At 44.0% G+C, this 13,777-nt stretch overlaps 1 protein-coding gene across 1 annotated transcript in view; it reads left to right on the top strand.

The window, feature by feature from the left end:
- The window catches only part of XPO6 (exportin 6), a 99,979-nt gene that overhangs the window by 60,115 nt on the left and 26,087 nt on the right, over window positions 1-13,777 (top strand). Inside the window, 3 exon segments of the mRNA XM_008685216.2 lie at window positions 7,519-7,627; window positions 9,350-9,442; window positions 10,605-10,674. Coding sequence (XP_008683438.1) covers window positions 7,519-7,627; window positions 9,350-9,442; window positions 10,605-10,674 — 272 coding nt within the window.

A 13,777-nucleotide genomic window follows, 5' to 3' on the forward strand; every position in this document is an offset into this window, starting at 1 on the left:
TTTGCTTTAAAGTAATCCACTGGGGATAGAGGGAAAAGTGGGTTGGCCATGTGTTGATAATTGATGTTGACCTTTATTGATACTAACTTGGGGTTCATTATATTTGTGGTCTTTTTGTATGTGTTTGAAAATTTCCTAAAGTAAGGCTTGTTTTGAAAAATAAGTATTTTAAAAGCTAGGAAAAGATAGGAAAATATGAAGAAAAGTTATCCACAATCCCATAGTCCAGCGAAAATTACTTTTGTACCTTTTATTGTATTTTTTAAAAACAGTAAATGCGGAAATGTTTTTCCCCCATGTGTTTCTCAAGGTCATTTTTCTTACAGGCAGAAAGTATATTTCCTGTACACTATAGTTATTTATTTCAGAAATGAAATAACGAGCTAATGTCTCTAGAATGCTTGGTACATTATGAGTGCTTGCTCAGTAACTGGCATCAGGTTGGTGGTGGAGACAGTGAACACCCCTTCCCCAGAAATGTGCCAAACGGAGGTGGTGAGGCGAATCCCCGCCTGGGAAGAGGTTGGACTGACCCTCTAAAAACCCTTTGTATTGCTGAGGTTTTATGAGTTTTAAAAATTCTGAACAGAATATTTACATTCCAAGGTTAAACATTTGCACTTTTGTTCCCGAAACATTATATTTGTGATTGCAAAATAGCTTCCATGTTGCTGTGGCTTCAGGTCAGAGGTGCTTTATGGGTAGTATATTCATGTCTCTGAAACTTCATTACACAACAGTAGATCCCGTTTTTGGTGAATTTGCCAACTATAAGTAATTGTGTTTTTGAATGAGTTTCTCCAAAGAAAAGGTATTTCCTCCTTATTCTCTATTTTGTATGCTGAACAGTTGTATTCTTTGGTTCTGGGACTGTGCCTGATTTTGCTATATTTAGTGGTAGATATTCTTTCACATCTCTCAGGCTTGTTGGAAGAATAAACTGAGGAAATGATTAATATGCAGATGCTTTTTAAAGCACAGTACAAATGTGTTTTGGGTGTGGAGAATATAGTTCCATTGAGAAAATATGTGCTGGCAGATTATTAGTATTAAGTAGACACTTGTGCACATTATTGTACCAACAGAAGGAGTGGTGGTATAGAGTTTTAAATTCTTTTTCTGCTTCATGGGAACAGTGTTACTTTTGGTCAGGTTCTGTGCTGATCACATTTCCTGTTGCAAAATGCTCGTAGTGACATCTCTTGCAGGATGATTAGGATTCAAGGAAGTCCTGTAGGTGAAGTGGCTGGCGCAGTAGTTCGCCTGTTTTTGGCACTCAGTCGTTGGTCACAGTGATGAGTGCAACTGTGATAATAAGTAACAGAAGATATTGCTGCCCTTTGACCATGCCGATGACCGTGGCATTAAGTGATAGGGCCCTCCACCTGCACATGGTGACCCGCCTGCCCAGGCATCTGTGTTCTGATGTCACAGTTGTCGGGGGTGATGGCTGACCGCTTTAAACACTAGGAATTGTTCTTGTTGATCATTTGATCATCATCCTAAATGAGGCTTTCTAATTTTTTATGACCTTTTTTTTTTTAAACATACACTTAGAACACTTTTAAGCCCTTGGGAAAAAAAAAAACAAAAAAACTCCCAAATCTTTAAAGCTGGTCAGTGGTTCTTTTGCCATTGAATAGTAACCATCACCCGGGGAACTGTTTGTTGATCAGACACTGCCTAGTTGTTGGGGGGGCGCGGTGCAGGCTACAAAGAAGGTGTATAAGGTAGTCCCCTGAGGGGCACAAAGAAAATAGTTGAATTTTAATGTCTGTATTTCTCCTGTCATCTCTTACACTATGTATTTATGCAGGTGTGCACTCACATCCTTAAATGAAAGTTTTGAAATGTGGCAACCACTGTTCTAGGTTCTAAGAGACCCTGATAGGTCAGACATGTGCTGTTTTGCAGAAGGGCTGATGAAGAGCTCTGGCTACTGGTAATGACCCACTCGTTTTAATAAAGCACATAAATGTGATCAAGTGTTTTTCAGCTGATAAAATTCATCTGAAAGAAGTCGAGGTGCCTTTGGAATCACATTTGTGGCTTGAACCAGAATTTCAGAAGCAACTAATCTTGCAGGAACGAGTCAAGAATGTTTTCTTGGTATCTTAAATGGGAAACGTAGGTGTGGTTAAGTCACAGAGACAGCACTCAGTTCCTGTCCCTTGTGGTTTACAGGTTTTGCATCATTCATCACAACAAAGTGGTGTGGGCCTCGTAGTCTATAAATTTAGAAGCACAAATGTACGTGGATTTATTTTTGGACCTAGGAACTTGGAGATTGGAGCTCTGCATGTTCCTTACTCAGAATGCTCCAGAGTTTCTTGATCAGAGCTACTGGGGACTTGAGTCCCACTGTCAAAGCCATGTGTTCTGTAGCATAGCCAGCTGGACAAAGCTGCTGATGGAGTTCATTGTCCACATTGGCCGTTTTCAGATGGTGGTTTGGGAAGACCTGAAGTTCCATCTCTTCTTCCTCTGCTGTACTCTGGGGTGGAATGTCTGTCTGCTTTCAAGCTGTTGAGAAAAGGAAGCGAACTGGTGTGTGTTCAGTACCTTGGCTGACAGTAGGGAATAAGTACTTGTTCTCTTCTGTTCTCTCTCCCTCACTCCCTTTCTCTTTGTGCTTGTCACTGTGAAAGCAGCCACCTGTGTAGAAACTTATTTTTACAGGAAGATGAGGAAACCTGAAGGGAGTTAAGCAACCTAAAGTTATTGAGTCATGTCCTGTGAGCCCCTTTGTCGTGAGAGTACTAGCAAGTACTGGCCACAGACCAGACAGGGATTCTGAGTAACACTGGGTTGGACTGTAAACAAATGTGGGTGAGCGTGAGAAAACCTGCTCCCTTTTCTTTCCGGATGGGTTTTTCTGCTTAACAAAAAGGAAGTACCTTTGTGGCACGTGGCATTTTGATACAGTTAATAAAAGGTGTTAACTAGGTTTGTGTCAGGGCTCCAGTAGTTTTCTAGGTCCTGTGAGGAGAGATTCATGCTGTTGACGGCTCCAGAGAGCAAGTAGAATGGGGTCTCAGTTATTTCATTGAGTTGAGAAAGCAGTCTAGGGTCCCGTCCCAGTCCTCTGTAGTCACCTGACTTGGACTTTTGTCTGTTTCTTGCCTTTGCATTTATTCATATTTTTTTTGTTCACTTGTACTTTCACTGATCGTTTGTATACTGAACACCGACTGTGTAGTTGCTACCATGTACAGTTTTATTTAACTCACATGTTACGGTGCTTTGGAATCACATTTGTGGCTCAAGCCACACAGGTCTATAGGTTTATCTCTACTGCATGTTTAAGCATGTAATGCTACAAATTTCCCTCTGAGTACTGCTTTTGCCGTGTCCATCAGATTGTCCTGTGTTCTCTTTTCCTGTTTGCTGAAGAGATTTTCTAATTTCTCTTGGGGTTTTCTCTTTGTTGTTTAACTTCCAAATATTTGGAGATTTACCATCTATCTTGTTGTTACTATTTTCTAGTTACTATGATTTGCAAACATAGTTTGTGTGATTTCAGTTCTTTTCAATTTGCTAAGGTTTGTCTTATGACTTAGTCTTCTTGGTGAGTGTTCAGAGTGCACTTGACAAGAGCGTGTATTCTGCTGTCGTTGGATGGGGTGTTCTGTCGATGTTGGTTAGGTCAGGTTGGCGGTGGCATTCTGTGTGTTCTCTGTCATGTTCTGTCCGTGACCAGGAGAGAGGCGAGCTCTCTGTGTACAACTGTGGGTGTATCCATGTCTCCTTTCAGCCCTATCATTTTTGCTTCATTTATTTTTGAGTCTCTTGTTAGTTTCACACACATTTGGTTTCCCTTTTCAGTGTATTTATTGTTTGATGATATCGCCTCTGGTATTACAGTATATTTGCTTTTCACATTAACATTTCACCACTGCAAGTGTGTGTGGAAACCTTACCACCACATAGATCCTTTTGTCCTCCCTTCTTTGTATTGAGGTTGCCACATTTTACATCTAGATCCGTGGAAAATCCCATCAGTGTTTTATTTTTGCATTAATATTTTAAAGAACTTAAGAGGAGAGAAATAGTCTGGAAAATACTAGAGAAATGGTATTTACCTAGACACTTGCCAGTTCTCTTTCTTTTGTCCTTCATTCTTGAAGGTCCAGGTTTCTTTCTCATGATCATTTACCTACTGTGTTAATCAGCTCAGGCTGCCATAACGAAATACGACTGGCCATTTATAGGCCTTATCTCCAAATATGGTTACATGGGGTTAGGGCTTCAACGAAAGAATTTGGAGAGGACCCAGTTCAGTCCCTAGCATCTTCTATCTGAAAAACCTTATGGAGGATGTTTATAATAGCTGCCTTTGGTAATTACAGGTCGGCTTCTCTTGATTGTCTTTCCCTTCATAAATGGTCAGTGCCTCCTCATTCTTTGTATGTTTACTCGGATTCTGGATCCTTTTACCTGCTTATTCTACCAGCCTCAGGCATGGCTTCCATCTCCACAGTCACCTTGTGGTCAGAGATGGGTGCTGTATTTACGGACATCACACCACGATTCAGGTAGCAGGAATGAGAAGGGGAGAGGTTGGACAAAAGATGCTTTTCCAGAGGCTCTGCCCGGTGTCCCCTCTTAATATGTCCTCAACCATTGCCATCTGCAAGGGAGGCTGGGGAAATGCAGTCTTCCAGTTGGCCTCAGTGGCCAGTTGTCTGAGGGAGAAAGGAAGAATGGGTATTGGGTAGGCAACCAGAGTCTGCCATACCCATATACTCTCCCCACCTTCATCAAACCCTTTGGGGGAGCAGTTATTACCTAAGTGTGCTTTAGCCTGGTTTCTAGTTGGGTTTAATTTTCTGTGGGATAAGCTTTTTTTTGCAGCCAGAGTCACTAACTGCCCGGAGGGTTTTAGGTCTAATTTAGGGTTATCCTATGCATGCAAAGTCTTTAAATTCCCTCTTAGCTCAGCAAGACAGTTTGGAGATGACAAGTTTCACCTGCCCTCTGGTCTGAAGTGGATTTTCTTTCCTAGCAAAATTGTGAAAATGTGTTGGTCCATCATAGCAATTTATAGCATAAAACTTCTGTAACTAACTTCAGGAATTTTTGGGCAAATGGCAGATACAAGCTCTAGGCTTAAGTGTTTGATCTCACCTTTTTCTCTGAAATTACTGAAATGGGATTTTGAGTCTTTTGGCAGTTTTTCCCCGCAGATGCTGCCTGTTTTATTAGTGATTTTTTTCTGCCAGCATTTGTTTCTGGGCCATGCCCAGTTGCCCATCTAGCCTAGGTTAAGTCATTTGTAGTCGTCATTGTTTCTGTCTTAATGAGAAAATGAGAAAGTGAGCTCTTGTGCCCACCAAACTCTGCAGTGTGACAGTTCAGGAGGCCTCTAGTGGAGTCTTTAGACTGTCTGTACAGAGTCTCATCACAGGGCTCGTAACTTAGACTCGATGGACTCTGTTTGATCTTGGCATTGGATACCTTTTAGCTGTGGTTAGCTTGTCCCGGTACTCCCCTGCATTGGATTAGATGGTTTACTAGGTAGAGTCCTGTTAGGAAATGGAAACCAGACTTAATTATTTTAAGAATTAAATATTTTAGTGTAGAATTAAGAATTCAGTGTAGGAAATTGGTGAAACTGGTGTTGGAGGATTGGAAGAGCAAGAAGGAAACACTGAGATAAAGCTGATGAGAACTACAGGAAGCAGCCCCACCCCTAGGGCTGAGGGTATAAAGGAAAGAGGTAGAGTTATTAAAATCTAGATCAGAGGGATGGAGCCCGTGCAGCCCAGATCAGGTCTCTGAGGAGAGGGTAGCACCCAGCTGCCACAGGAGCTCAGAGGAGGGGCCCCATGGTGCTGGTACGTACTCCGCAGAGGAGGGGTGCAGGCTGGCGCTACTGGCGCCTCTGAGAGTGCATGAGGCTGGTTCTAGGAATGGGGAAGCTGAAAGTGGAACCATTGATTACTTCCAGGTGATTGTTGGCTGGGGCGACACTGCCAGGACGGTGAGCCCCCAGGAAGAAGGGTGTCCCTGTGCCCCTTCTGCGGCTCGGTCTCCCTGCGGCGCCCCTGCTGCAGACCCTCCAGGTGGAGGACAGAGGTGCTTTGTGCACTCGCAGCCCCGTTGTCCCAGACTACGGGGTGGATCGGTGCTGAGTGCCTGGCATGGGTCCTCAGCTCTATGAGGGGAGTAGTCCCTGAACCTGTTACAGAAATTCTGTTTCGGGACAGGCAGACATTTAGGCAGCTGGTTTGTTCTTGAACATTAGTGGTTTGTTAGCCCTTGTGGTTCAACTGCTGCAGGTAACTTGGTGTCTGCTGAGGTAGGTTCTTATCATATGTGGGAAATATGCAGGCCTGGGGCTTTAAATATTTCAGGAAGTTCTTAGATATAGGCCAAAGGGGTAGGGTTTCCCCAAGCTTTTTCCATTTCTTCCTTTAGGTTTTAAGTGTTCTTAAAAATTGAAGGTAAGGTTTTGGGGAGTGGGCAGAGCAGGCTCAAAGATGATTGGTGGTTTACACGGAGAGCGTGGGATGTTGAGTTATGGAACCCCGGGTTCAAATCACTTAGCTTGGTGACCTTGGGCAGTTTATTTAACTTCTTTTAACTCTGGTTTCCTTGTCAGAAAAACACCAGTAATACCACCCACCTCTCACAGATGTTAAAAAGATTGCATTATTGAATCATATATTGAATGAGTATAAATTGATATTTATATGTAATAAGCTGTAATCCCCAGGGCAACCATGGAGAAAGTGACTCACAAATGCATGGTGAAAGGAATGACAAGGGAATGAAAATGGCACACTAGGAAGTGTCTGTGACACAAAAGGCGGCGGCCATGTTGGAACTGAACAAAAGGCATGGCCTAGAGGAGAGAAGTAGTACAGTGGCAGAAGTCCTGCCTGAGCAGTGAGGATATTAAATGTGAAGAATTAACTTCTCTGGTTTAAAAAGCAGTCATTGGCAGAATGGATTAAAAAAACATGAGCCAGCTGCATGTTGACTCTTAAGAGATGCACTTCAGTTTCAGAGACCCAAATAGGTTGTGAAAGCTGTTCCATGCAGAGAGTAGCCAAAGGAGATTCGGGGTAGCTATGCTAATATCAGACAGAATAGACTTTAAGATATGAGTGACTGCCGGGGTGGCGCCTGGGTGGCTCAGTCGGTTAAGCGTCCAGCTCTTGATCTCAGTGCGGGTCTTGATCTCAGGGTTGTAAGATGGAGCCCTGCATTGGGCTCGACGCTGGGCGTGGAGCCTACTTAAAAAAAAAAAAGATCCTTCAGTCCATCAGTCCAGATGGAGCCGTCAGTCCATCAAGAAGGTGCTTGAAACATGGTGAAATGAAGAAATATCCCTGCTACCATTCCATTTGACACATGCACTGGTTGACCCACAAACTAAGTCTAGTTCACATGCTGCTTATACATGGTAATCCAGTAGGGATGCTGTTTTTTCTCATCGTGCCGGAGGCCTTTTCAAAATGCTAGGCTAAAAGTCTGCTGTCACTTGATGTTGGATTTCTCCCTGCCACGTAGGTACAAAGATGCTCTAGTCCTTTTGCTCACGGAGGTGTTGAATCGAATCCAGTTCAGATACAACCAAGCCCAGTTGGAGGAGCTGGATGACGAGACTCTGGATGATGATGTAAGCAGCGTGTCCTAATCGACCTTAGTCATTGTCGTTTTTGGCGTGAGTCCAGATGGAGACTGGGAACCTGCAAGCTCTCTGCTCTGGAGCCAGTGTAGTCATACAGTTTGAGTTGTGCATTTGAACTTTATAGCTGACCTTGAACAGTGCGGGGGCTTAGGGGTGCTGACCACCTGTGCAGTCAAAAATCTGAGTATAACTTTTGACTCCCCCAAAACTTGTAGTAACCTAACTGTTCACTGGAAGTCTTATCAACAAATGGTCGATTAACACATATTTTTACCTTGTATGTATTATATTACTGTATTCTTACAGTAAAGTAAGCTAGACAGGAGAACATTTTATTAAGAAAATCATAAGAGAAAATAAATTTCCAGTACTGCACTGTGTTTATTGAAAAAAAATCCCATATAAGTGGGCCTGTGCAGATCAAACCCCTATTGTTCAGGAGTCAGCTATATATCCTATTCGTCTTTTTGGGTTCACTATTTGTAAAAGGAAGCTGACAGGCATTTTTATCTGTATGGACTAGAGATACAAGCAGAAAAACCATATGCACAGTGAGAAGAGGTTTAGTAAGGGCTCTGTACTCCTGATGTTCCCCTGCCTCGCACCCACACCTCCGCTCCCCACTCTGGGCAACAAACAAAATCTAGTTGGATGCAGGTAGAAATAAAGCGCAACTTACATGGTAAGCCTAGAATGAAAGGAAGTCTCTTTTGAGTGTATTTTGCAAATCAGTATCTTAAAATCAATCTTAATTTATTGAGGCAGGTGTGCCCATCATGGATAAAGAAAATGTGTTGAAGGACACAATTCCCGTCTTCCTTTTTCTCAACCACCATGTGCTTTAGAATTTTCAGGTCACTGGTATGGCTTTCAAAATAACAGTGACGATGGCATGGTTGAGAGCTTGAGGGTGGCCATGTTTGGGTTAGAAAGAGCCTTGTACTTGGAACCTAAAGGGTTTGGACCCGGAGGAGATAGAAGTCTGAGCCTTCAATTTCTCTGAGCCTTAATTTCTTCCTCTCCCAAAAGGGGAGCGATGTGTCTGGCCTGTGCTGACAGTTACATGAGGGTAGCTTGTGGAAGGACTGGCTACATGCCTGACACATTGTGTGTGCTTGGTAAACTTGAGCTTCACTTCTTGTTAACTATGATTTAGTACAGTGCTGCTCACGTTTGAGCATGGGTGAGAATCACTGAGACAGCTTGTTCTGCAGACTCTGATTTGGGGGTGGGGCCACAGAATTTGCATTACCTACAAGCCTGCAGGAAATGCTGGTGCTGCCTTGTCTGTGGACCATACTTGGATGGCACTGATGTAGTCCATTATACTGATGGCAAGGTAGTCATGGACTGTGTCGGAAAGTAACGAAGGAGCGACCACTTCTATAGCTCGGACGGCAGCAAGGGGACTCGAGCACTTTCCAGGTGTTTTTTTGAAATTCGTATTCCTGTGACCGTAGGGGAAAAAGTAGGTCATTCTCTGTGGCTCATGTGCTTTCTTAGGAAATAACTTTTTATGAAGTTAATTGATTGGATTAAAAATACTCTAGGTTGATCTTTTTAAAGTACTAAGTAACCCAGTTCCATCATTTGCCATTTCTTCAAGACCCTCTGCTCGAGAGTGGACTTGCGGTTGCGGATGAAGGGGCAGGGGAGATGTCGGGACTCTGCCTTTCTGGGAGAGCTGATCCTTCTGTGTTTCCCCCGCAGCAGCAGACAGAGTGGCAGCGGTACTTACGCCAGAGCTTGGAGGTGGTGGCCAAAGTGATGGAGCTCCTGCCCACACACGCCTTCTCAACACTGGTAACTCACCTCTTGGAGGGGAATGAAGAGCCTAATATTTTCCCTGCACATGTAGCATGAGTAGTAAGCTTTTTTGCTCACCATTATTTTAAAATCTATATATATGTATGTGTACATATATATATATATGTATATATTTATTTATTAAAGAGAATAATAATTACCATAACCAACCCTCAAGTTTAACAAATGTTAACATTTCCCCCAAATATTTTAAATCAACTTTTGGGAGGGCTGTTTTTCTTTCCTGAACTCTTGGATGCAGTATGAATTTTCCTAATGCCTTCCTTCACGCCTGCATCAGTAGCTCAAAAATGGCCAGGCCACATAGAGGACTTACTTATAAAGATGACATTGCTGGAAAGCGAGCCTTTGTAAAGCTCATCGCTAGCACTCTGCCTATATTTATGTGCTAGAATCTTAGGCGTAAGGACTGCTTTCATTCACTAAGTGGTGCTTGTTATTTGAGATTTCACTAAGCCTAGCTTTTCTTCAAGGGCAAGGTGATTTTGGGGGCTTGTGTTCTCTTGTAGAAAGTTCCGTTGTGTTTTGCCAGCTGCCTTTCCTAGGGACCTGTCACATTAAAGTCTGATCCTTATCTTAATGGTGAGTTAGCAGCTTTAGAAAGAAAAGGTACAGCTTTGGTGATGAAGGTCCTGTCTGCTAAATGAGTAAGGGAATCTGACTTCCAAAAAGTTTGGCCTGTCTTTTCACTTGGCTATGCACTTTAATAAGGCATATCTAGTAGTTCTTTCCAGAATAGAGTTTCCCTTGGAATTGAAAGGAGATAGATAGGCCCTGTCTCCGAGCTCTAGAAGGTGTAGATCATTTGGGGTTTGATGTCCTCTTTTAGGAACATGACAGTCATGATAGTTCTACCCAGCATCCACTGCTTTGTTTAGAAAAAGAGTATCAAACTGATAATGTTGTTTTCTTTCTTATTCCAAACATTAATTGGTGGTGTGAATTGTAGAAATTGTTGAGGGCAGGGCACTGAATGGAGATGCTTCTGCTTAGCTGCCTATAAGGGTTTCCAGAGAAAAGTTTCTTTTATCTGATGCCCACCTCCCCATAGATACTTACAATGTTTTAATGTTAAAATGCTGTTAAAAATTTGCATTTATGTTTGTTTTTTTTTTAATCTTTGTTTCTTTGTTTTCAGTTCCCAGTTCTTCAGGACAATTTAGAAGTTTATCTGGGGTTACAGCAGTTTGTAGTTACTTCAGGGTCAGGTAAACTGGTTTTTATTTTCTAATTTAACCAACATTAAGAAAAATACCGGGCTTATAAATTTAAGTACTGCCATCTTTGCTGTCGGAACATGGTTTCTCCACTGCCACCTCCGTGTGGCTCTATCTCTCCCCACTTCTACACAGGGAAGCTTTTCTAAAGAATCATGATAAAAAGGAGCTGTGAGGGAGGTAAAAATTGAGACTCTGACAGTGTGTTCTAAAGAGCTGTTTCAGAGAGAGAGAGGGAGGGGCAGCTAATTTGGAGCAAAGAGGGAGAACTTAGAAAACAAACCCCAGCCCTTAGAATATTTTAGGTCTTTTAAACTAGCAAGTACTCTAGGGAAAAATGGCCTTGGGCTTCCGCCGCCATGTGCCCTTTGTTCCTTGGTGTTTGGAAGCAGGACACAGGAGCGGCTCCAGAGCAGGCGGCCTTGTGTGGAACACGCTGACGGCTAGTGACCGTCATCTCTCTTGTCGGCGGCCTGCGGGAGGCCTGGCCACAGCTGGGCGGAAAGACTTGGGGTGGCCCTTTGTAGGCTTCGCCTGCTTGGGCTTTCGGCTCAGCATTTGGGGTTATTTTGTTGATAACAATAATAGCTTCCGTTTGTCGAATGCGCCTCACCTGCCTGGCACTGTAGTTTTTGCCTACGCTCTCCTTACTCTCTCATCTGTCCTGGAGCTGGGAGGACTGATACCAGTTGCTGCTGCTTCACGGAAGGGGAAATGGATGTCCAGAGATGTTTATTTGTCCCAAGATGGTGTCCCAGGGAATGATTAAAAAGTTGAATTCAATCTGATGTCCATTTTGCTCGCTAGAAACACCAGGAGCTCACCATGGTGCTTGCAGGTGTGCTTGTGCTCCCCCCCGCCCCCCGGTGCCTCCCATCTCCCACGGTCACTTCCCACTGCCCTTCCTCACAGCGTTTCCCATCTGGGAGTTGTGCCCGGCCCCGGCCACCAGCAGCCTGGCACCGAGCCGCCTGGGGTAGAGACCGTCTCCTGGACGAGCTGGTTATTCATGGCAGAGCCTCCACGAGAGGCTTGCTCTGAGGCTGCCCTTCTTGGTGGCCTGTGACACTTTGTTCCCATAACCGTATTAGCTTCTAAATAATCCACTGGGCCCCAAGAGGTTGATGGGACTTGGCATGCTCCAAAGTTTGTAGATAGGCTAAGGACAACTTACAAAGAACTTTAAAAAGACCACTTTTCAAAGCAAACATGCCTGTAAAATATGTTGTCAACATTAACGAAAATCATTTGTGCACCAGTGCTACAGATGTTTCTAGCATCCATTCTTGGGAAGAAATTGTGCCCTGGTGGTCTCTCCCCCAGGGCCACTCATCAAATTAGAACGGACTCAACATCCTCAAGACATTATTCTTGATCTTTAAAAAAGTTGAGCAGGCACTCCCTGCCCCCCTTTCCCTGCACTGACCCCATGTTCCTTTTCGGGGTTTTTGCTGCCTTTATTATGTTACATTGAGTCTGTCTTCAGGCGAAAATCTGAGTGATTTTTAAGTCCTTTTTCTGAGACATAACTGGTCACTTAGAGTTTCTCATCCGGGAAGGATAATCTGTTTTATTTTTCCCTGCATGAAATACCACGTACCTGTTCTCATTGAAAGCCATTTACTGGCAGTTTCTCAGTGTGCTTGGCTTTTCCGGATTGTTTATAAATCTCATCCCTAGCGCCGATCCTTGGTGCATACTCCAGGGGCAAAACCTCTCAGGGCGAAGAAATACTTCCTGTCTTAAAACAAGCTCTCTTATCCATGACAAAGCGTTCCTCCATCCCATGGTGGCTGCAAAGCCAAGTTTCCAGTGCAGGGCTTATTAAAAAAATGGAAACTGAATACATTTTGTTCCCTGGTTCCCATGGCCATCCAGCCTCTCAGATAACCTCCATGCTGCGTCAGCAGCCTTACTGCCTCTTAACAGAAACCGTGGTGTCTTCCTCTAGCAGGCTGGCCACGCCGTTCATGGGCGCTACTTCTCACCAGCCTTTAAGTCTCTGGAGCCTCTGTCGATGGCGGTCTTCCTGCTGACTCTTGTTGATCTTCTGCCTCCATCTCTGTGATTAGGTCCAAGGCAGGACATGTCGTCACTGGCACCGTGGTGGCTGTGCACCTCTCTCTTACCCTGGGAGCTCCCCCTTTGCTCCCGTGGTTCAGCATTTGTGGGTTGAGAAATCCTGTCTTTGGTTGTTGTGTCTCTTATATTCTTTGTTCTGCTGGGGTTTATCGATGACCTACTTGTTCTCTCAGAGTGGAATTCCTCAAATGTCGATTTTCACACCCTTACTCCCCAGTCCCCCAAAAAAGAGAAGACAGAGTTATAGTTAACGTTAAGATGTGATTTGCCGGGGAGCTGTCCTTTGGACGTGGTGAGGAGTACATCTCGACAGCTTCAGGGTGACTTGCTTTATGAGAGAGAGGACTTCAGTGTGGCCATGATATTTTCTCTCTCAAAAACCTCTGTGTAGCAGTAATTCCCTTCTGAAGGTTCCCCTTCACAGATGTTCTTTGCTATTAGGGGGGCATCTAAGCTTTAGCTGAATAGAAGATGTGGGTGGTTCGAAACAGCTTTCTCGGTGGGAACTCAGGCCTGCCCCTCGAGTTGAGGTGGCTGCTTGCTGTATGTTGTGCTGCCGGTGGTATGAGGCTTCTAGGTTTGGGGGTGGGGGCGGCGACTTTGATTTGGGGTACTTCCTGCCTGTGCACTTGTCGGCCTTTGCAGACAGAGTGGGAAGGAAGCAGCTGCAGTTTGCATCAGTGTGAACCTTACATGGCACCTGTGTTTTCATTTGAATTATATGGAACTGCAGTTTTGGTTGGTCAGAAATCGTCAAATATCAGCAACTTCTTATGGCTCAAACTAATAGTTTAAAATCACAGCAGTCCCAAGCTGTTTTTTATTCTAAGTACTACTCTTTGACACATTGGGGCGGGTTAGAGGGGAACAGTCAGGATGGCAAGGATTCTTAGCAGGAGGGTGACATGGGGAATAAAGGGACCCAGGGGTGTATTTCAGCCGAGAGGAGAATCTTCTTCACCTCTCTCACCTCTTTACACTGCCGTGTGTCAGCAGCCTTAGGCTTGTTTTG

Source organism: Ursus maritimus, unplaced genomic scaffold (assembly GCF_017311325.1).
Source record: "Ursus maritimus isolate PB19 unplaced genomic scaffold, ASM1731132v1 scaffold_2, whole genome shotgun sequence".
Lineage (NCBI taxonomy): Eukaryota > Metazoa > Chordata > Mammalia > Carnivora > Ursidae > Ursus > Ursus maritimus.